This window comes from Pongo abelii, chromosome 10, assembly GCF_028885655.2.
Source record: "Pongo abelii isolate AG06213 chromosome 10, NHGRI_mPonAbe1-v2.0_pri, whole genome shotgun sequence".
Lineage (NCBI taxonomy): Eukaryota > Metazoa > Chordata > Mammalia > Primates > Hominidae > Pongo > Pongo abelii.
Window position 1 is genome coordinate 75,180,202 of NC_071995.2, and position 22,633 is coordinate 75,202,834.

Here is a 22,633-nt window from a genome sequence, read left to right on the forward strand (position 1 = left end):
GAGGTATGCTCTGGTGTCTGACTCACCTGGGGGACCTAAGGGAGATGAGCGGGCCAGCAGCTTTGGCAGTGGAGGGAGGGAGAAGTCTGGGTGTTTGGCTGGGTTTTCTCTCCTAGAATCAAGGCAAAGAGCACTGGATGTGGCTGATGGGAGATAGGGCCTGTATTAGTCCATCCTCATGCTGCTGATAAAGATGAACCTGAGAATGGGTAATTTACAAAGAAAAAAGAGGTTTAATTGACTCAGTTCCACGTGGCTGGGGAGGCCTCACAATCATGGCAGAAGGCGAAAGGAATATCTTACATGGCAGCAGCCAGAGAGGGAATAAGAGCCAAGCGAAAGGGGTTTCCTCTTATAAAACCATCAGATTTTATGAAACGAGTACAGTATGAGGGAAACCACCCCCATGATTCAGTTAACCACATCAGGGCAGGACTAGGACCATTCAAAATCCTGCCCAAGGATCTGTGTGGAATGGACGGCAGGAGAACCAGCAGCAGAGAGAGAGTTGCAGCTGGAAGTATATGTATTGCTTGCATCACAGTTCAGGCAAATGCTCCCAAGATGAGGCCTTCGAAGAATTCTCCATGTGAATCAACTCAAACATCTCCAAGTGTCACCTCAGAATTTAGCAGGGGAGTCCGACAACAGTGCAACATAGATCACCCTGGAGATATAAAGAGCTAGGGGGACATCAGATTAAGTCTTCTTGCAGGTCAATTTAAAAGTGAGGGCTAACAATAGAAATTGGCTTTCAGTGAAAGGCGGGCATTAGCTACAATGAGAAGCATTTGACTTAATGGATGCTACAAAAGAAGTTGAGGGGTGGTCTGCATTTACCTATGATTCCTAGATTGGATAAACATCAGAATCATCTGGAAGCTCCAAACCTACAGAGATTGGGACTTAGTAGAAATCAGAAACTCAGTTACACAGTACCTCAACCCCCACAAGCTCCCATGTAATTCTGATGCACTAGGTTTCAGCATTTAGCAACCACGGGGTGGTCTCAGCAAAAAGATCTGACTTGTGTTTATGAGGGCCTGGTTGGCTATGTTGTAGCTGTTAATGGTTTTACTCAAAACAGTATGCAAAAAAAGCCTACCAAAAAATACAACCACCATCTCTTCTTAAATGAATTATTTTTTATTGCTATTTTATAAAGCTTAATATTTTCCTAAAAATATTAGAAAAAAAATCAGAACAAAAAATCAGTTTACATGTAGTACAGTTACAAGTAAATAGCTATAGATAATATAGCCATTAGGAAAAAGAGCAGAGCTAAATAATAAGAAAACAAAAGCAGTAAGCAGCAATAAAATTAATACCTACTACAACTAGCAGTGCAATAAGATAAGCAGAAAGCAGCTTTACGTTAAAAGAAAGTTATTTAAATACAGAAATAGCACCTTACAAAAAGGAATTGAGAAATGTAAACTTGGTAGGTAGATTCAAGTATAAAAGTTATACCCCCGACTCTTGTACCAGAATGAAAGGGTTTTACAAACCCTGGTCAGTGTAGGGCACACACAGCCTCTGTGACAACTCAAAAAAGCTGCATTCTCTTAGTAGGACCACCAACGATTATTTTTTTCTTTTACTAAATTATACAATAATAGACTCAAGATTGCCATTGCTTCTTCACTACCCAAAATATCCAAGTCTAGCGCAGCAGCTTCAATTCCACCAGTTGTTCTGTAAGATTCATTTTCCTGACAGAAACAACCACTGCATTATTATTTTTACATATAAAGCCACATTAAGAAGTGGATATTGAATACAGAAGCAATTGTCCTTGGTCTTCTACTCCTAAGTATGGTCACCAAGTCATAATATCCTCACCAATGGGACTGCTTCTTAACATCCCTCAGGAATTATGAATTCTGAGGTTAAGATGGTCATATCATGATCAGAATAACAAAGATAGCAAAAATGTTAAAACAAGTATAGAGCATTCAGGAACAGTGAGGGGAAAAGCAATTTCTGTTTCCGTCTAAATGCAGACCTCTCCATGAAATATTTTGTGGAAGTTCTTAAGCATGGTAGAATTAAAATGCATATACCCTGCACAGATTGAAACCTGAAAAAGGTATATTTTTATTTGTTTTGATAGGGAACCCATCAGTTTTAGTTCAGGGTCATTATTACCATGCAATTGTTGATGGTTAGAACCACATTTTTAACCTAACTCTATAGAAGACTGTAACAAAGGAAAAAAAAATCTTGTAAACTTTAAAAGTTTAGTGTTGATAAAAATTTTTATATAAGTAGCAAATTTATTTAATGTAGCTACCTACCTCAAGTTTTAAAAAATCTTGTGGGGGGTAATAAGGCTAATATTATCCTGTAGTTAATATAAAGCTACTTTATTCAGACTCCCAGAGTCTCTTAAATTAATATTTTTATTCTTTCATATAACATTTTATTGGGTCAAAAAATAAAAATAAAATAAAACCCTACACCAGGATTCTACATCTAAGATAGAAGTTTTAAGAGAGGAAGAGGAAGGAAGAAAAGAAGTAGGAAGGAGGGAAGGAAGAGAGAATGAAGGAAAATAGGAAGGAAAGAAGGGAACCATTTACTCTGAAGAGACAAGAGAGAGGTAAATATCAGCAAGTCTAGGAATACAAAGAACTAGTATAGTTTGGTGACATAATGCACCCCTAAAGTAATGTGGGTTAAAAAAGGGAAATTGCATAACAGTTTCCAGAATTGTATTCATGCTAGAACAACCAACCCGTGCGCTCACCATTCTTATTTTTCAGAGGTACCATCTAACTACAGTTTGAATACCCTTGGATATGAAACATATGTCCATTTTCCCTCTTACTCTTCCGGACATGAAGTAGAAGAAAAACAAAAGAATCATCTCTTGCCCTGTATCAATTTTCACATCATTACTCTTCAGAATTCAACGAAAAGGTCTCATCCAGGTTCCAATTTTCCATATAATCACTTTCTACCATCCTGATTTATTTTACAAACAGCAATTGTTAGAAGGCATCCATATCTGATGGCGCTACAGCTAAACATTTAAATAAAAAACGCAGGGCATGTAGTGAAGGAAACTGGGCACAGTAGGATTTTTAGAAACAAACAGTAATATCTCACTGTTCACACAGTTATTTGAGAAGCAGCAGTTAGGCTGCTAGAGTTCTAGAGTTCATCTTTGTTCTCATGCCCACAGTCAGGGTTAGCACAGTTCATTTACAGCAAGGTGTGTCATTCACAGTTATTTTGGTCTTGACATGTGTCATGTAGATACATTTATCCACATTATTACTAGGTTGTAAAATAAGTGCAGGGCAAATTATAGAATAAAAGTATAAACATTCAAGTCGTCATACCCTGAAAAAAATGTGTTAAAGACTGTAGTTGTAAACTTTTTGCACTAAATCCCATTTCAGGAACAAAATAAATAATACCATAGGATTCACAACTGAAGGTGGCTTCCTGATGAAGCCTAAGGAAGCAGTAGCTTTTTTTAACTGCAGAAAGGAAGCTTCTCTCACCACAGATTTATTCAGGGCAAGTGGAAATACATGTTAAGAATGCTTACCCTAGTTAAGTGCTAGACAGCGCCCCCCTTTAGAAAAACCACAAGGCTCCGGTAGCCTATTCAGATCTACTTCCAGCAATAAGAAGATTCTTGAATCAAAACCGTAAGTCAGTCGGCGCTTTCACTGTGACACCATGCAGAGTCGGAACTCTAACTGGTATTAAATGCACAATTGATTACTTTCAGGAAATCAGATGATTGATGGTGGTGGGAAGTTAACAGAAGTGTGGATGAAAGAGAGAGGAAGGACCCGTGCTCAGGGCGGGATGGTTTGCATCCCGCCTCGGACATCCGGGACTCTCAGGGCGTTTGATCCCACCCCCACCGGCAAAGCGGCAGGTTAGTCAGCGCCGCCGCTGGGGATTTCTAGTCTCCTCTGGGCCGAGCTGGTGTTTCGTGACTGGTTCCTTTCTCTTCTCTTCAGGACAGGGTCTCCAAGGCTGCCGGGTGTCTTGAAAAACGTCTCACGATGTGTGCGTTGGATGCTCTTGGGGGTCACTGGAACTGGTGACTGAAAAAAAAAAAAAGTAAAAACAGAAGTGAAGTCATATTGTTTCTGATCTCTGAGTAGAAGGGCAGCCCTCTCTTGACCTGTGTGTTAGGATCCCAAGGCAGGTGTTCCTTCTTTTTGCTTTCCTATCACACTTACCCGGTTTGTCTCCCCTGCTTACCACAACTGAAAATTAAATTCATATTTGTTGTTTTGGGTGCAGAAAGGCAGTCTACCAAAGAGGTATCTTTGGTATCTGGAGCCAGGGACGGGGCTCTGCCACTGTGGACAAGTTACTTAAGCAACCTGTCCCTCAGTTTCTTCCTCCATCCAACGGCGATGGTAAAAGTACTGACTTCAAAAGCTTGTAGGAATTAAATAAGATAATTGTAAAGCACTTTAGAGCATGTGAGGCTAACATGGTTTGTGTGTTGGCTCTTTCTCTTTACTTGCTAATATTTATCCCCTAATGTTAAATGTTAAATATTTATTCCCTTAATGTGCCATAAAATGGCAGGGACCATTATCCTGTTCACTGGTTCACTGCTCTATCTTCACTGCCTAGATCGGTGCCTGGCACATGGTGATAGACAATTCTATGTTATGCTATAATCATCTTGTTTCAAACCTAACATGTTCATTTCAATGTCTCGCAAACTTTTGAGCCTCTGAATAACTTGTTTAAAATATTTTTGGCTAAACATAATTCTTTGTCTGGGAGAGTAATCACTGTGAACAACCTAATGTGTAATAGGAATTCAACAAATACTTGAACTACAAATGGAGGTTGGGGGACAAACATAGACTCATTAACTTATATTGGTAATATATCTTTATGTATATTTTTGTTTTCTGCGTATGTATAGATGTATATACATCTATGTATTATAGATGTATATACATACAGACATTATACACACACAGTCTCTAAACATCACATCTTAAGAAATGACTGACAGGCTAAGAATCTCAGAGTTACTATCAAGACTTCTGTTTCCTTTGATTGTTTTTATAGCTGTATAATTAAAATTTAGGGTAGCTTCTTTTATTGACCTAGTGAAATAAAAGCTTGAAGATCATCAAAATAATAAAAATCTTCAGCATTCCTTAAAAATCCCCCTGAACTATGCCTAAAACAGGTCCCTCTAAGAAACAGAATGACAACTAAAAACATACATTTTTGTCTTTAAAGCACAGGATCTCTCACCTCATGTCTCAGTGCTTTATAAAAGGAGCAGATAACTCTAGGTCTACAACGGAAGCCAGGTGGAGCCTGACCTAGTGCCTCTGTCCGGCAGTCATGTGGCTAAAATGAAAGCTAAACACAAGCATACCCCTTCCCAGAGTGACAGTGTCTTCAGGAAACTTCAGGCCTCACCTGATGTAATTTTACTACTGAGACTGGATGTCCCACGTAAACTGGGGACTCAGGTTGGACGACACTGTGTGACCTTGACATCACTGGACTCAGGTTTAGTGAGGGCTGACCCTGAAGCTGAGGGTCTGCAGAAGGGAGTGTGGACGACTTTGGATTAACCACAGCTGTGGGGCCGATGAGAAGCTGGGCTATTGATCCAAGGCCAGGCAAGCTGAAATTCACAGGTCCTGTGTTTGGGAGAGCACCAAGAGTAGAAGAAACCGGGCCTGGCACTGCAGGAGAATAGAGAACAGGAAAAGGGCCCAGAGATGGAGATGGTAAGACCATGCAAGGGACGCTGAAAGACGGCAGCTGACCTGAGGATGGGCCCACAGTAGGGGGGGTTTGAGTGCCAGATAAAAGTACATTGAAACCATTTAATCCTGAAAGAAAAGCAGAACAGGCGAAAATCAATATATGTCATCATGAGGGTATCATTCAAGCTCACATTTGTCATGGCCCTTTCAAACGGGAGTCCACAATAAATCAATGAATGATGAGACCTTCCCCCAGCTGACCAGGCCAAACAGCCCACACCCTGCTCCTTCACAGCTGTGGCCGAGATTGTAATCCCACATTTATCTGTGTGATCATTTAGTTGGTGCCTGTGAAGTTTTTAACATGAGTTCCACTGAACCCAAACTGAGAAGGCAAAAAGCTTGGATGGGAAAGATTACATCTTTATTTTTATTTATTTACTTATTTTTTTTGTTGTTTTGTTTTGACACCCAGTCTTGCTCTGTTACCCAGGCTGGAGTGCAGTGGTGTGATCATGGCTTACTGTAGCCTCACCCTCCTGGGCTCAAGCAGTCGTCCCATTTCAGCCTGCAGAGTGGCTGGGACCACAAGCATGCCACCACACCCAGCTAATTTTTTTTTATTTTTTGTAGAGACAGGGTCTTCCTATGTTGCCCGGCTGGTGTCAAACTCCTGGGCTCAAGTGATCTTCCCACCTCAGCCTCCCAAAGTGCTGAGATTACAGGCATGAGCCACTGTGCCTGGCCAAAATATCTTTATAAGTTCCTAACTGAAAATTTTTATTTCCCTCAATTATCATAGGCAACAAATCAACAATTTTAACAGTACCTTGACTTTGTCATTAGGAAATAGTACAGATATGTGCATATTACATTAAACCTATTACAGATTTCTTAATATACTGTTAAGCTCATCACAACTTAGAAATTTTGACACTATTGGGCTTGCTGCCAGGTCTTTTTATTACTATCAGTAATTTTAAAAATGATTTTTCTAGTTGCATTCAATATAATTGGCTTCCTTTGTAATCCCATGTATTTAATTCTGTGCATCCGTAACATTCTGAGGAGGAATCCATGGCCTTCACCAGACTGCCAAAAGGTCCATGGCACAGAAAAAGTTAAAAACCCCTGTGCTGGGCTGTAATTTTCATTCAGCAGGGGCTGAATCTTATTTTTGTTCATTTGTGTATCCGCAATACTCAGTGCTTAGAGAAAGCACTAAAAGATACTTACTAAAGAAATAAAGAATTTTTTCTAGATAAGTGAATAATCATAAATACTAACCTAACCTGTTCTAGCAGGTTAGGCTTAAGCCAACAGGGAATTGAGGAAAATCAATTTAGATATCTTTGCATCAAGAGCAGCTTTATGTACAAAGTACATATTTTTAAAATCTGGCATCTGTATTTCGGCTTTAATACAAAATAGTAACAGCATTTATTGAGTCTTACTAAGTGCCAGGTGCTATTATTCTAAGTGCTTTAGATGTATTATCTTATTAAATTTAATTTAATTTTCACATCGCCCATATGAAGCAGGTGCTATTATTACTGCTGTTTAACCAATGAGGATGAAGATAATAAGTGGTTTTAAATGTCAAGCCCTCTTACTCCAGACCTGGCACTTGGCCACAATGCTATATACTCAGTACCTCTAGATGTTCAAGACCTCAAAACACTAGCTGCACGCAATGGCCAACAAGTTCACACTATTATACTAAACCAATGCTAGATTCAGCTGAATTACCGTGCTTTTTCACCAAATAATGTTTAATGTATTTTTTTAAATCACCTGCCTCAATTATTTTCCCATTACTCCTGAAGTTGGTGAAAGTAGAAGCAGCTTCTCCCTTCATTTATAGATGGAGAAAACAAAGGGGCTAAGAGTAAAATGACTCAGGCACATCAATAAGCCACTTTGGTCAGGTGACACAGACAAAAATTTAAAAATCCAATTCTTGATCTGACTGCCACAAGGGACTCTAAGACATGATGACATCCCTTACCTGCAGGAGACTGCACACAAAGATACTGTAGCAAAGAAGGCTCTTTGGTGCTTTCATTTTCTTTTGAAGGCTTTTCAACATCTGTATTTCTTGAAGGATTTCCCCACTCAGAAGAAACAAAACAGTTTGCTGTTGCCTTTCCTGAAATCTCTTCTGCAGCAGGGAGTTGGCCATTCACATGAATGTCTTTGAGGGGTACAGATGTCCTGTTACCCACAGTCTTGGGAGAGGCAAGGTCTGTGGAATCTGAGGGTTTCTAAACACAACCAAACCAGGAAGCAAGAAAGTAAGTTAAAATTCCAGTAGTAAATCTCTCTCTTTTTTTTTTTTGAGACGGAGTCTCACTCTGTTGCCCAAGCTGGAGTGCAGTGGCATGATCCCAGCTCACTGCAAACTCCGCCTCCCAGGTTCAAGTGATTCTTCTGCCTCAGCCTCCCGAGTAGCTGGGATTACAGGGGCATCCCCCATGCCTGGCTAATTTTTGTATTTTTAGTAGAGATGGGGTTTCACCATGTTGGCTAGGCTGGTCTCGAACTCCTGACCTCAGGTGATCCACCTGTCTCAGCCTCCCAAAGTACTGGGATTAGTAAATCTTTTTTTTTTCTTTTTTTTGAGATGGAGTCTCGCTCTGTCACCCAGGCTGGAGTGCAGTGGCGCGATCTCGGCCCACTGCAAGCTCTGCCTCCTGGGTTCACACCATTCTCCTGCCTCAGCCTCCCAAGCAGCTGGGACTAGAGGCGCCCGCCACCACACCCAGCTAATTTTTTTTTTTTTTGTATTTTTAGTCGAGACGGGCTTTCACTGTTTTAGCCAGGATGGTCTTGATCTCCTGACCTCGTGATCCGCCCGCCTCGGCCTCCAAAGTGCTGGGATTACAGGTGTGAGCCACCGTGCCCGGATGGGATTAGTAAATCTTAATAACAACTTTCTTAATATTGCTAACACATAAGGGTAGCATATAGCTGCGTGCCACACTGATTTGTGTATGTCAGAGGTTTCCATTGTATTTGTAGGAATGGTCTGAAAAGGTCATGTCCTGTGCATCGATAGTATTGTGATTTCGAAGTATAGAAATGACAAGAGATTTTAGCAATGGAAAACTGGCCATGGTGGTTAGACTGTGAAATATATTTCTGAGCTAGTAACACACATAAAGGGTGTTGATACTAGTCTTTTGGGGTCTCATAAGAACTGTGGGCTGGCCCAAGATGTCTTGGTTACCTAAGACATATGCCAGTCAGTCTTTCACTTCTGATGTGCAACCCCAGACTATCTACAAAATGAGAAAAATTCATTCTGGCAAGAGAAAAAAAATAGAGAAAGGTTCTTAATTATTGTAATGATTTCCACAAAGTGTGCCCAGCCTACCCACTGCAAACCACTGTAATGACAGTGCTCCTGCTTTCTGGATTTACTGGTCATATCTCATTAACCTCTGAATGGCCACTAAGCAGGAGAGGTGGACAGCTCATATTTTTGTTCTTTTCATTTTGAAGCTAGGGAAACAGGATCACTGAACAGTGAAGAGAAGTGACCAAGCATAAGATCTGATAGCTAGACAGCACCCACATTCCTCCCTCTGGAACTCAGCTGCATCCTGGATTAAGATGTTTATTTCAGTGATCCTAATTTGTTTTAAAAAAAGGATGTAAAAAAGACTGGATGGAAATATATAAATATGTTAACAGTGATGCCTCTATGTGGTGGGATTCTGGGTAACTTTTCTTCTTTATACTTTTTAGCATTTCATAGAAAGTGTGAGTTTTATAAAAATCACCTTTCTTATGCACTATTTTAAGGCAAGATTTTTGGCAGAGCCACTCCAGTGCTTAATTCATTATGCAAGTGACATGAAACAGCCCCATATTCCAGACTCCACTGCTTATTAATATCAGTGTATCTTCATTAGGAAGAAGCTCAGGGCTAACAGGATGTCACCAGACACATCCACCTACACTCCCTTACCTTGGGCATGACGAGTGACAGCGGGCCGTCTTCATATTCCCTGCTTTGCCTTTTAGTGGCTGGCTCATCCTCCTCCTGAGGTTTCCTCTCCTCACAGAGGCGCTTCTGAGCTGAGGGTGCAGATGACAGCTCTACTGTGGCTGGGGCTTCTGAGCTTCTGTCATCCCTCTCTGACCCTGACCCTGGTCCCTCCTGCAGACTTCCATACAGCATGAACAGTGAGGCAGAGGGCACGTACACTAGAGGCTGGCCAGCAAGGAGTGCTGGCTTCAGGCTCTCCACAGCAGAGGCTGCAGAAGCAAGTGAGACGTCCACTTGTCCATTCAGACCGTTCTGCATGGAGAATGCCTGCAGGTCCGTCTGAGCAACAGAAAATACTGGGTGGGCTAAAGGATTAACACAATATTCTGGGTCAACAGAGAGGACAGGGAAAGGAGCAACAGGGTCCAAGCTGCTTGATGGAGGCACCACTCTCTTACTGGCAAAGGCTTTTCCCCTATAATAAAAAAGAAACGTAACGAAGTTAGCACATTCTACCAACTCCTGACCCTTTACTTTCCCAAAGACAGCCATGCCAAATCAGGAATGAGATAATACTCCTGAGGCAGATACGAAAACGCACTCGCGGAGCACGTGTTAGCTCATCCCAGAGGCAGACGCCCAGGTATGGCCTGGATAAATGGTTAGGATGGGGTGGGAGAGCAGATGTGGGAAGAGCCATTGGAATCTCAGGTGAGAGTGAACATTCATTCCTCCTTCATCTCTTCCACATCTGATAGTTATCAATTACCAAGCACTTACACCCTTGCCAGGCATGTACATACTATTATAATTAGCATTAACAGTATAACAATTTTATGCAATTATTATAATAATAGCTACTCTCATTTCCCCAGTTTACTAGCGAGGAAGACTGAAGCGCAGAGGTTGATCACCCTGCCTCGGGTGAGCCAGCTCTGAAGTGAGAAGCTGGGCCCCATGCCCACATCTGTTTGATGGCAAAATCCATGTTCTCAGTGACTGTGAGAGATGCTGGGAGAGTAACAGAGACTGGACTTTGATTTAAAAAAAGATTAATCTCATTTGTCTCATTTCACAAGTCCAGTATGAAAGAAATGAAGTGGGCAGTGAGGAAACAAACTTATCTTCTAAATTATTATTTTAGAAGATAAATAATTCTTGTCCCATTCTGCTCGATGTTATTAACAAAATTTTAGGCAGCATACAATCAAAATTAAGTCCCATAAATGTACAAGTTTATAGGCCAGCAGGGTGGCTCATGCCTCCTGTGGGGGGCCTAGGAGGATTGCTCGAGCCCAGGAGTTTGAGGCTGCAGTGAGCTACGATCACGCCACTGCACTCCAGCCTGGGCGACCCTGTCTCTAAAATAAGAAAATGAAATAAATAAGATATAAACAATGTTTGGGCCTTTTGTTTGGAAAAATTTCCAAATATTTAAAACCATGTTTATGTTCTTAGTATATTTTTAGGAATAGAGAAGAACGATCCTTTAAGAAATAGTAGGAACAGAGGGCCAGGCGTGGTGGCTCACGTCTGTAATCCCAGCACTTTGGGAGGCTAAGGCAGGTGGATAACCTGAAGTCAGGAGTTCAAGACCAGCGTGGCTAACATGGCGAAACCCCGTCTCTACTAAAAATACAAAAATTAGCTGGGCATGGTGGCACATGCCTGTAATCCCAGCTACTCTGGAGGCTGAGGCACAAGAATTGCTTGAACCCAGGAGGCAGAGGTTGCAGTGAGCTGAGATCATGCCACTGCACCCCAGCCTGGGCAACAGAGTGAGACTCTGTCTCTAAAAAGAAAAAGCAAAAAGCAGAAAACAAAACAAAACAAAACAAAACAAAAACATACAACAAAAAAAAAACAGTAAACAGAGGACCAGGATTTCTTTCTGTCTTTCTGATGGAATCATGGAAGACCTGTTTTGCCTACCATCTCACTGCCCACTGTGCTGCTGAGAATAAAATGGAGTACCCTGGGCCGCAGAGATGAGTCATCTCTCCAATCAGCTGCCTCTGGTTGAGTAATGGGTATTGCTCAGCTCTGTGAAACTGAACATGCCCACCCTGGTTATATTACCCACCATCCCTCCACCCAGCCACCCACCTTCAACTTCTCCATCTCCACCAACGACATCACCATCACCTGACATGCAGACATTCTTTCTGATGCCTGTCTCCTTTAGCGAGCCCTGACAACTCACTGTCTCACACTGGTTTCCCTTTCTTTCCACTTCCGGTGAGCACAGCTCAGCTCTGCCCCACAGCAGACCAGAACCACTACAAATGCTCTGTTCTGTGGCCTGCCTTTCTCTACTCCTAATCCCACCTGCGAAAAGTAGCCAGGATGATCTTCATCAGTGAACCTCCAATAGCTCTTTATGGTTTCCCTGATGAATCCAACTCTTCTCTGGCTTTCAAAGCTTTTTGCCAACTTGACCTACTTGCCTCCAACACCTAACCTAATCTCTTTTGCTGAATGATTTTTCCTTTTCCTGTCCTGTTTGGACAAACCATGACAGCAAAACGAGCCAGGCTTTGGTGTCTTCTACTCCCTGGCCCTGCCTTGTAATCTGCTTCTTCCCATATCTGTCGTTAAACACTTTTCTAATTACTCTGTTTAGCGTTTCTTCTGCTTTCTCTGGTGACACATGATTTCCTTCAAAATTGGGCCCCAAATTTAAGTCAGACAGCCTGGGTATGAATCCCAGCTTTGTCACCTATTAGCAATGTGACTGGGCAAGTTACATAACCTTTTTGCACTTCAGTTTCCTCTCTGTAAAATGAGGGTAATACCTCTCTGTAAAACCTCAAAGGATTGCTCTTATGATCAGATGAGTCAATATACACTAAGGCTCCTGGAACGGTACCTGGTAGTTAGTGGCAAAACCAACTATGATAATGATGAAGTGATTCATGGAACTCTGATGCATCATTTCTCAGGGTCATGTTAATTATGAATTGTCTCTTTTCCGTGTTGGTCTTTTTATCTTGTTCCTATAAGCCCTCATAGCTTACAGGATACATTTTTCATACTTTTGTGTCCCTGATGCTACTTCCTGCACAGTGTAGGGCACAAAGGGAAAACTTACCAATTCCTAACAAATAAATGGCTGACCTAAATTTTTTCTTTTGATGGGTGGCACTGCAATTTAGTCAAAGTTAACACTAGGAGATAGAAAAGAATACACTCTGAGCTTTTATAGACTACTTACTGTGAATTGTCTTCTATTTTCTGTCTATAGACAGCTGCCAGGCTTCCAATTTCTAAAGAGAAGCCACCTGATCCTGAAAAGGAAGATGAAGGCTTAACAAATATAGCAAGAGACTTATACACACCAACTATATACTGAGAATTATATAGCTGAGAATTCATTATTCTCAGCTCAAAGATTACTCAAATCTGTTATGGTTTTGATTCAAAGAGAAATTTTCAGAAGCTAGCTGTTCATGAATTCAGGTCTCGTTAAGAATTCAAAATAAGCCTGGGCAACACAGGAAGACCCCGTCTCTACAAAAAACAAAAAATTAGCCAGGCATGGTGTAAATAAAAAATTACCACATGCCTGTGGTCCCAGCTACTTGGGAGGCTGAGATGGGAGGACTGTTTGAGTCTGAGAGGTCAAGGCTGCAGTGAGCCGTGATCATGCGACTGTACTCCAGCCTGGGTGACAGAGTGAACTTTCTCTCAAAAGAAAAAAAAGAAGTATTCAAAACAAGCATTGCTTTAAGTCTAATGAATTTCTGAGATACATCAAATAGGGCCAACTATGCCAAACCAATTGGTCTACAAGGTGACTAGGATCAATTTTAGGCAAGAGGTCATGTTCACAGACTGTGATATCAGCACCTCCTTTGCTTCCAATAATTGTTTCACTTCAGCTAAGTAAAAAGTAGACCACTGGAAAAAACAGGCAGGGCTGAGAGAGTCAGTTTGTTTTAAAACGCCAGCACATGGGTGCTGCACTGGCATGGGCTACAGCTACATGGCAACTGATGGACTCCATAGATTATGCAAGGGCATATACCTTGTTCTTCTCTGTATGGGCTGCTCGGTTCTGAGTTCACCTTCCTCTGGATCCTCTCAGAAGCCTGAACTGTGTTAAAAGAACCATGGCGAGCCAGCTTCTGTTTTGCACAGACTTGAATCTGGCCATATGTTTCTCTTTTCAATTCTGGTAAGACAGATGCAGAAACATCCACCAGTTCTTCATCTACATAAATGAGAGAATTGGTAGTGGTGTTATACAGCTGTAATTCAGGATAATTTTCGTCTATTTAAGAGATGGCTTTGAACCTATAATTGTAATGGAGCTACCACCCTATAAATCAAAAACTAAGACAATCAAAGGAATTTTACGAGCCTTGTCTCAAACCCCAATTTCTTTCAATGTACCTTTTTTTTAAGTTAGTGGATGACTACAAAATGAGATTGAATCCATATATATTCTAAAATTATCTGAATTGCAACAGAAGTAGAGCAAGATGTTCTTCAACCCGAATTAGAATGCGCCTCACATTTTAGATGCTCTATTTGAGCAGAGTATCAAAGGAAAGCCCGACCATGCTCAGCCCAACATGCATATTTTGAGATTCACTTTCAAGATTAATTGAGACCAGCTTCCTACGCCACAGACCTACAGCAATGAATAGGAGAATCTCTATTTTCTGTGATGCTTTATTATTTCTTTCTTATGCAGTAGGAGGCTCAGTTACTACGTGACCAAAGGAATAAGGTCAGCAGAAACCTCATAGTTGAAATGCTGCAGAACAGTGAGATAATAAAAGGTTAGGCTCTGGAGACACAGTTTGTGTTTAACGGAATGTATGTGGGGTTAAGACACAACTTTCTATATAGACTGAGGCAGCTATCCTTGTTGTACAGACGGTCATCTCTACCGTATTCATTTGTGCTAATTTTTTTCTAAGCTCAAAGCATGCACATTTTAGTTAGAAGATTGATTTAATAAACTGAAAGGCCCAGCTGGACTTACATTTTCTAAAACATGCACTTTCACATTAATGCAACTTTAAAATGAAAAACAACAACAAAAAGTCACCTTTACGGTTTTCTTTTTCTTATAACAAAAGCCCAATTAGAAAAATCAGAAATTACGAAATCAAAAAGAAAATAGGTCAAGTCAGTAATAGGGGCCATATCTGCCTCCTTCTTGAAACAAAATATTGGACATAATGCATAAAACTGTGGCTCTCAACACATTTGGACATCAGGACATGAAGGACAGTGATCTCTGTCAGACAGGAATCAAATAGGCTGAGCTCTATAATGATTTTTGCTTACTGCCTGGAGAATGTTTCTAGGTTGGGATGTAGGGAGGGGGACCTAGACAGAGACTGTAGGTCTCCCTAAGTTGAGGGTAGAGCTGGGAGTCCTGGAAAGTCAAGGCAGCTAGGGTTTGCAGGGCAGAATGCTGGAGAGGGGAGCTATACAGAAAGAGAATGCTGGGGATTTGCAAAGGTCCAAACTGAACCTTCAGTGGAGTACAGATGCATGTGAGAAAGATACCCAAGGCCAGGGAAAGAACCATTCAAAAGCACTAGAGGGTACAATGCAGCTCATATAGGACTGGGAAAAGTGCCTGTTGCCAATGGCTACAGTAGAAAAACCTCCTAATTCAGGAGGCATTTGTTAGAGTACTAAAAAGGGTGTTGCCCCAGTAATGGGGAAAATGTACTAAAGACTAAAAGCTGATAGACTCTTGCTGAGCCAAACTTAAAAGCAAGACCCAAAAGGATCACTGTTTCCATGTAACTTCACCACACCCCAGAACAAAGCTCAAGAATATTTTTAGGAATACAGAAATGTCTATCACCTAATAATGTATAATTCTCAGTGTCTGGTATACAACTGAAAATATTACCCACAATGAGGAGAAAAATCAATTGAAATGGACCCAGAAGTGACGCAGATGATAGAGAAGTAGACCAGCACACTAAAACATATACTAGTATTGCATACCATAAATTCAAGACACTAGAGGAAAGACTGGATATGTTAAGTCTTAGAGACATCAAAAATATAAAGGCTCAAATCAAACTTCTAGAGATAAAAAAAATACAGTGGGGGGATGAAAAATACAGTGTATACATTTAATGGCAGATTAGAAATTGTAGAAATAAAGAATAGAGAACTTAAAGACACAGCAATAGAAACTGTACAAAAATGAAACAAGAGAAAAGACAGAAATTAACACAGCAAACTGTGGGACAACTTTAGGTAACCAAAAGCAAGCATAAGTGGAATCTGTAAAAATAGGAGGGGACAGGAAAAATACTTGATTAAGTAATGGCCGAAAATTTGCCAAATTTGATGAAAACTTTAAACCCAAAGATCCAAGAAACGCAACAAACCCAAGTACAAGAAACATGAAGAAAAGGACACCAAGTCATACATCATCAAATCGCTTAAAACCAATCATAGATGGGTGCAGCACACCAGCATGGCACATGTATACATATGTAACTTACCTGCACATTGCGCACATGTACCATAAAACCTAAAGTATAATAATAATAATAATAATAATAAAAGAAAAAAAAAAAAAAAAAACCAATCATAGAGAGAAACTTAAAAGCAACCAGGGAAAAATGACATGTTACATATAAAGAATAGGATGATGGTTGATTCCTTGCCAGAAACTATGCAGGCTAGAAAACAGTGCAGCAACTTCTTTAAAGAACTAAAGGGCTGAGTGTGTGGGCTCACACCTGTAATCCCAGCATTTTGGGAGGCTGAGGTGGGATGATTGCCTGAGCCCGGGAGTTTGAGGTTGCAGTGAGCCATGATCATGCCATCGCGCCACTGCACTCCAGTTTGGGTGACAGAGTAAGACCTTGTCTCTAAAAAAAATAAAATAAATTTAAAAAAAGGAACAAAAGGAAAAAAATCTTCAAAGCAAAATTCTTTTATTTGAGACAGGGGTCTTACTGTATTGTCTAGGCTGGACTCGAACTTCTGGGCTCAAACAATCCTCCCGCCATCTTCCTCCCGAGTAGTTGGGACTACAGGTGTGGGCAATACCACCTGGCGTCAACCTAGAATTCTCTTTTTTTTTTTTTGAGACAGAGTCTTGCTCTGTTGCCCAGGCTGGAGTGCAGTGGTACGATCTCGGCTCACTGCAAGCTGCGCCTCCTGGGTTCATGCCATTCTCCTGCCTCAGCCTCCTGAGTAACTGGGACTACAGGCACCTGCCACCACGCCTGGCTAATCGGCTAATTTTTTGTATTTTTACTGGAGACGGGGTTTCACCGTGTTAGCCAGGATGGTCTCAATCTCCTGACCTCATGATCCACCTGCCTCGGCCTCCCAAAGTGCTGGGATTACAGGCGTGAGCCACCGTGCCCGGCCCAACCTAGAATTCTTTACCCAGCAAAAATGTTTTTTAAAAGCAAGGGCACAATAAAGACATTCTCAGACATACAACAGCTAGAAGAATTCATCATTGGCAGGCTTGCACTAAAAGAAATGTTAAAGTTAATCAGGCAGAAAAAAAATATTAGATGGAAACTTACATTTACAAAAAAATGACAAGCACTGGAAATGTTAACAACATGGGTTGGGGTTAGAAAATTTTCTTATTAAAGTTTCTTTAAAAGGTAATTAACTGTGGGCCAGGCATAGTAGTTCACACCCCTAATCCTAACACTTTGGGAGGCTGAGGCGGGTGGATCACTTGAGCTCAGGAGTTCGAGACCAGCCTGGGCAACGTAGTGAAACCCTGTCTCTACCAAAAAAAACAAACAAAAAACCCCCAGTAACACACTATGGGGTTTGTAACATATATAGCAGTAAAATGTTTGACAACAATGGCACAAAGGCCAGGCAGGGAGAAATAAAAGCAAGTTATTGTAAGATTCTTGTACAATACATGTAGCATACTATCACTTGAAAGTAGACTGGGACAAATTAAAACTGTATACTATAAACCCTAAAGGAACTATTAACATAACACAACAAAGAATTATAGCCAAGAAACCAACAAAGGAGATAAAATGGAAGCATAAAAAATACTTAATAAATCCAAAAAAAAGAAAAAGAGGAAAAAGAAACAATAAGCAAATGGGACAAATAGAACACAAATAGCAAGATGACAGATTAAAATCCAAGTAGATCAAGAATCACATTAAGTATAAATGGTCATTAAATAACCCAATTGAAAAGCATAAATTGTCAGATTAGATTTAAAAAAATTCAACTATATACTGCCCACCAGACACTCACATTAAAGAGACAGAAATTATTTAAATAAAAGGATAAACAATATATATTATGCTAACTAATAAAAAGAAAGCTGAAGTGACTATATCACTATGAGACAAAGTAGATTTCAGAGCAAAGAATTATCTCCAGGAATAAAGAGGGTCATTTTATAATGATAAAAGAGTCAGTTCATCAAGAAGACAGTGATCCTAAATATTTATGCAGACAGAGTTCATCATAGAGCTTCAAAATCCATTCCACAAAACTTTAAAGAACTGCAAAAAGAAACAGACAAATCTGCAACTATAATCAAAGATTTCAATATCCATATATCAATAATTGCTAGAACAAGTAAACATAAAATCAGTAAGAATATAAAAGAACTGGACATTTATAGAACATTCCACCAAACAACGGAATATATACTCTGTATATTTGTGTATATTTACCAAGATGGACTGTATCTGTACCATAAAACAAGTCTCAATAAATTTAAAAGATTCAAGTTATACAAAGTATATTCTCTGGTTACATTAAATGAAATTAAAAATCCATAAGAGAAAGGTATCTGGAAAATCCCAGAATATTTAGAAACTATATGTTACATGTCTAAATAATTTGTGGGCCAAAGAAGACATCAAAAGGGAAAATAGAAAGTATTTTGAATTGGAAGACAATGAAAACACACATATCGACATTTGTTAGATACAGCTAAAGCAGTACTGAGAGGAAAATTTATAGTACTAAATGCTTATTGGAAGAGAATAAAGGTCTCAAATTAATGATTTCAGCTTCCACCTTGAGAAACTAGAATAAGAACAAATTGAACTCAAAGTTAAAGGAGCTATAAAGAGATAATCTGAATAGCTCTATAGCTATTAAAAAATTGTAATCTGTAGTTAAAAATCTTCTCACATAGAAAGTTTTTAACTACAGATAAAAACCAGACTCAAATGGCTTCACTGAAAAATTCTTTATTTATCAATTCTTCACTGATAAATTCTTCCAAACATTTAAGGAAAAAATAGTAACAATTCTACACAAACTCTTCCAGAAAACTGAAGAGGAGTAACTACTTCACAACTTGTTTTAAGAGGCTAGTATTAGCATGACACCAAATAGACAAACAGATCAATGTAGCAGTTTGGAGAGTCCAGAAACATTACCATACATATATGTGGTCAATTTATTTTTAATAAAAGCACAAAGGAAATTTAGTAGAGAAAGGATAATACTTTCAACAAATGGTGCTGGTACAACTGGATATCCATATGCAACCTCCCATCCCCTCAGAAAAGCACCCCATTGATCCATACCTCACACCACATGTGTGATCTTGTGTTAGGCAAAGATTTCTTAGATAAAAACTGAAAGCATGACCCACTAAAGAAAAAATTAATAAAAATTAATACATTAGTGGACTTCCTGAAGATTAAGATCTTCTGATTTTCAAAAACACTGTTAAGAAAATGAAAAGACAAAGCCACAGATGGAGAGGAAATATTTGGAAATCATGTATCTGATAAAAAATACTTGTATGCAGAATGTATATACAACTCTCACAATTCAGTAATAAGAAAGCAAACAACCCAATAGCAACAAATGGGCAAAAGAATTGAGCACACACTTCACCAAGGAAGATAAACAGATGGCGAAACAGATCATTAATCACTAGAGAAATGCAAATTAAAACCAAAATAAGATACCACTACACACCTACTAGGATGGCTAAAATTAAAAAGTCTGACCATATCAAGTTTTGGCAAGATATGGTTGAACTAGAACTGTCATATACTGTTGGTAGGAATGTAAAATGTTATAACTGCTTTGGAAAACAGTTTGGAAGTTTCTCAAAAATTTCAAACATCCACCTACCATATGATGCAGCCTTTCCACTCCTAGGTATTTACCCAAGAGAAATGAAAACATATGCCCATACAACGATATGTACATAAATAATCACAGGAGCTTTATTTATAATAGCCTCTTCAGTAATAAAAATGAATTACTGAAACATGCTATAATATGTATAAATCTCAAAATAATTATGCTGAGTGAAAGGAGTCTGACCAAAAGAGTACAGGTTATAGCTGATTCTCATTATTCACAGTAGTTATGTTCTATAAACTCACTGCGAACACTGAATTAGCAAATACTGACCCACTGCTTCTAGGGGACATAAAGGGTTAGGTTCCTGTGAACTTCTGGTTACAATATTTTCATAAGCCGATCAATATATGACCTTGTTTATGTGTGTTTCTTTTTAAAGAAACCTTGTTTAATATTTGTTGTTGATTTATTAACATTGAACTTGGCCAGCAGTACTATAACTCATGCCTGATCAAAGCTTATCTAACACATGTGTATTCTCCATAAGGCACAATGCAGCTTTCTTGTGCTAAGAAACACTAGACAGCAATATTTGGAAGCCAAAAAGCACAAAAATGTGAAATAGTGGCACTAAAAAGACTGCAAACAGAATGCTGGCTTATGGTACGAGAGCTGGAACAAGAAGGCAGAGTACTGCCTGATTCATCTGGGAACAAGTGCATTGGGAGACCCAAATTCTTCACTAAGCTGTGCATGACCACAGCTGACTGTGGAAACACCCTGAGTATTGACTTTGGAGTTACAAGTACATTTTAGTAAGTAGACAGATTTGCAAATATGAAATCTGTGAATAATGAAGATCAACCATACATGATTCACTTACCAAAAAATTATAGAAAATACAAACAAACCCAGAATGACAGAAAGCAGGTCAGTGGTTGCCTGGGGATGGGAGTGGGGACCAGGAGGGAGGAATTACAAAGGGGGCAGGAGGAGGCTTTTGAAGGTAATGGATATGTTCATTTTCTTGATGATTTCACAGGTACATACATATGAAAAACTTATCGAATTGTAACTTTAACTTCCTGCCATTTATTGCATATCAATGATATCTCGATAAAGCTGTTAAAAAGAAAACACTATTGGTAATACACTGTACCGTGCTGGTAGGAAAGAAGAGGAGAAAGACATTTATGAAATTTGTGAAAACTTGCCAGCCAAGGGGTGAAGGAGAGTGGCTCAAGGAATCAAAGGAAACTTGATGTTATCAGTAATGAAACTAGGGAATACAGAAAGATCAGGTTTCTGGAGGGCAGAGAAAATACGTTCAATTTAATGTTCCTGACTTGCCTCCAAAGTCTTTCTCTCATGTCAAATCAGAGAGTTCTCCCAGTTCTGTCCCTCCGTGCAAATACACGAACTCCTCGACTTCTCAACAGCCACTCATCTTCCAGCTATCTTACTTTCTTTTTTTTTGATGGAATTTCACTCTTGTTGCCCAGGCTGGAGTGCAATGGCGTGATCTCGGCTCACTGCAACCTCTGCCTCCCGCGTTCAAGCGATTCTCCTGTCTCAGTCTCCTGAGCAGCTGGGATTACAGGTGCATGCCACCATGCCTGGCTAATTTTTGTATTTTTAGTAGAGACGGGGTTTCATCATATTGGTCAGGCTGGTCTCGAACTCCTGACCTCAGGTGATCTGCCTGCCTTGGCCTCCCAAAGTGCTGGGATTACAGGTGTGAGCCACTGTGCCCAGCCCAGCTATCTTATTTTCTTCAATGGAACGACCACCTTTGAGTCCTTCCTCTCCTTTAATCATTGTCCGAAGACTCTTGGTTAATTCTGTCTATCACATCTAGTCCAAATTTCTTGCCTCAATTTTTGAGGCCTTCCAAAAATGCAGTCCCCACTGATCACATTGTATCTCATTATTTTCTATCCCATGTTCTCTTCATCCCTCCAAAACCTAACAGCCTATCAGAACTTAATCTGTATCCTCTCTGAATGCCTACAGAGCCAGTACCACCCCGCCTAGGGCATAATTGCTCTCCTAACTTTCAAATGTATGCTAACTATATGCCTAATTATAGAAGCTCATTAACCAACTAAAGTGAATAAGGCACTGTTCTGGATACTATGGGGTAATCAAGGATGAATAAAGATAATGTCTGGTCTCAAATGTGTAGGGCAGGGATGACACCACCATATCTACCTCACCCAGCACAAACAGCACAATACTCAATTGCAGTTGTTCAGATGAGACACTCTGCTCTGGGCTATCAGGAAAACTTCATAGAGGAGTTGACATTTGAGCCAGATCTTGAAGGTTGAGAATATTTTCATGTTAAAAAGAAGAGGGCTTCACAGGTGAAAAGAACGGGAGAAACCAGAGGCAGAAAGGAGAAAATGGCAAAGTTGTATGCTTCACGCAGGTAGGGACTGTGTCACCCACATCTTCAATCTCTCAGGGCCCTTAATATAGTCATTGGCACACAGTCCACTCTCAGTGTGTACGTACTGGGTTGAATTTGTTATACTTGATTTTAAGTCGTTTCATCTAGATCCTAAGTGAATAATGTGCTACAAGTGAGGTGGAAAGCTCTATATATTTATAAGCCTGGGTTAAGTGGCTCACATTTATACCACTAACACCAAAATTGGAAGGGTAATTTAAAAATGACTTTAATGGCTTTTTCCCAGGCAGTACAGCTGTATGTAAAATAGCTGGTGCAGTTGGATCTAGTCCCTGATTGCTCATATATTACCCATGAAATAAGTAGAAGATAATATCCTCTTTGACTCCAGTTTTGTAAAATTATGATATTTATAACCTTTTAAATAAAAAAAGTCCACTACATCCATACTAT

The 22,633-nt window shown here is 39.9% G+C and overlaps 1 protein-coding gene across 6 annotated transcripts in view; it reads right to left on the reverse strand.

Moving 5' to 3' along the window:
* Positions 1–1,125: 1,125 nt before the first annotated feature.
* The window catches only part of E2F7 (E2F transcription factor 7), a 44,958-nt gene continuing 23,450 nt past the window's right edge, over positions 1,126–22,633 (reverse strand). For 5 of the 6 annotated variants that reach the window (XM_054527417.2, XM_054527416.2, XM_002823542.5 and 2 more), the window contains 6 exons: positions 13,745–13,930; positions 12,932–13,004; positions 9,697–10,192; positions 7,732–7,987; positions 5,428–5,849; positions 1,126–4,070 (listed from right to left, as the gene is read on the reverse strand). In XM_054527417.2, the coding sequence (XP_054383392.1) occupies positions 3,900–4,070; positions 5,428–5,849; positions 7,732–7,987; positions 9,697–10,192; positions 12,932–13,004; positions 13,745–13,930 (1,604 nt within the window). In that variant the 3' untranslated portion in view covers positions 1,126–3,899. The remainder of the gene's footprint in view (positions 4,071–5,427; positions 5,850–7,731; positions 7,988–9,696; positions 10,193–12,931; positions 13,005–13,744; positions 13,931–22,633) is intronic. The other variant, XM_054527418.2, reaches the window with a different exon arrangement.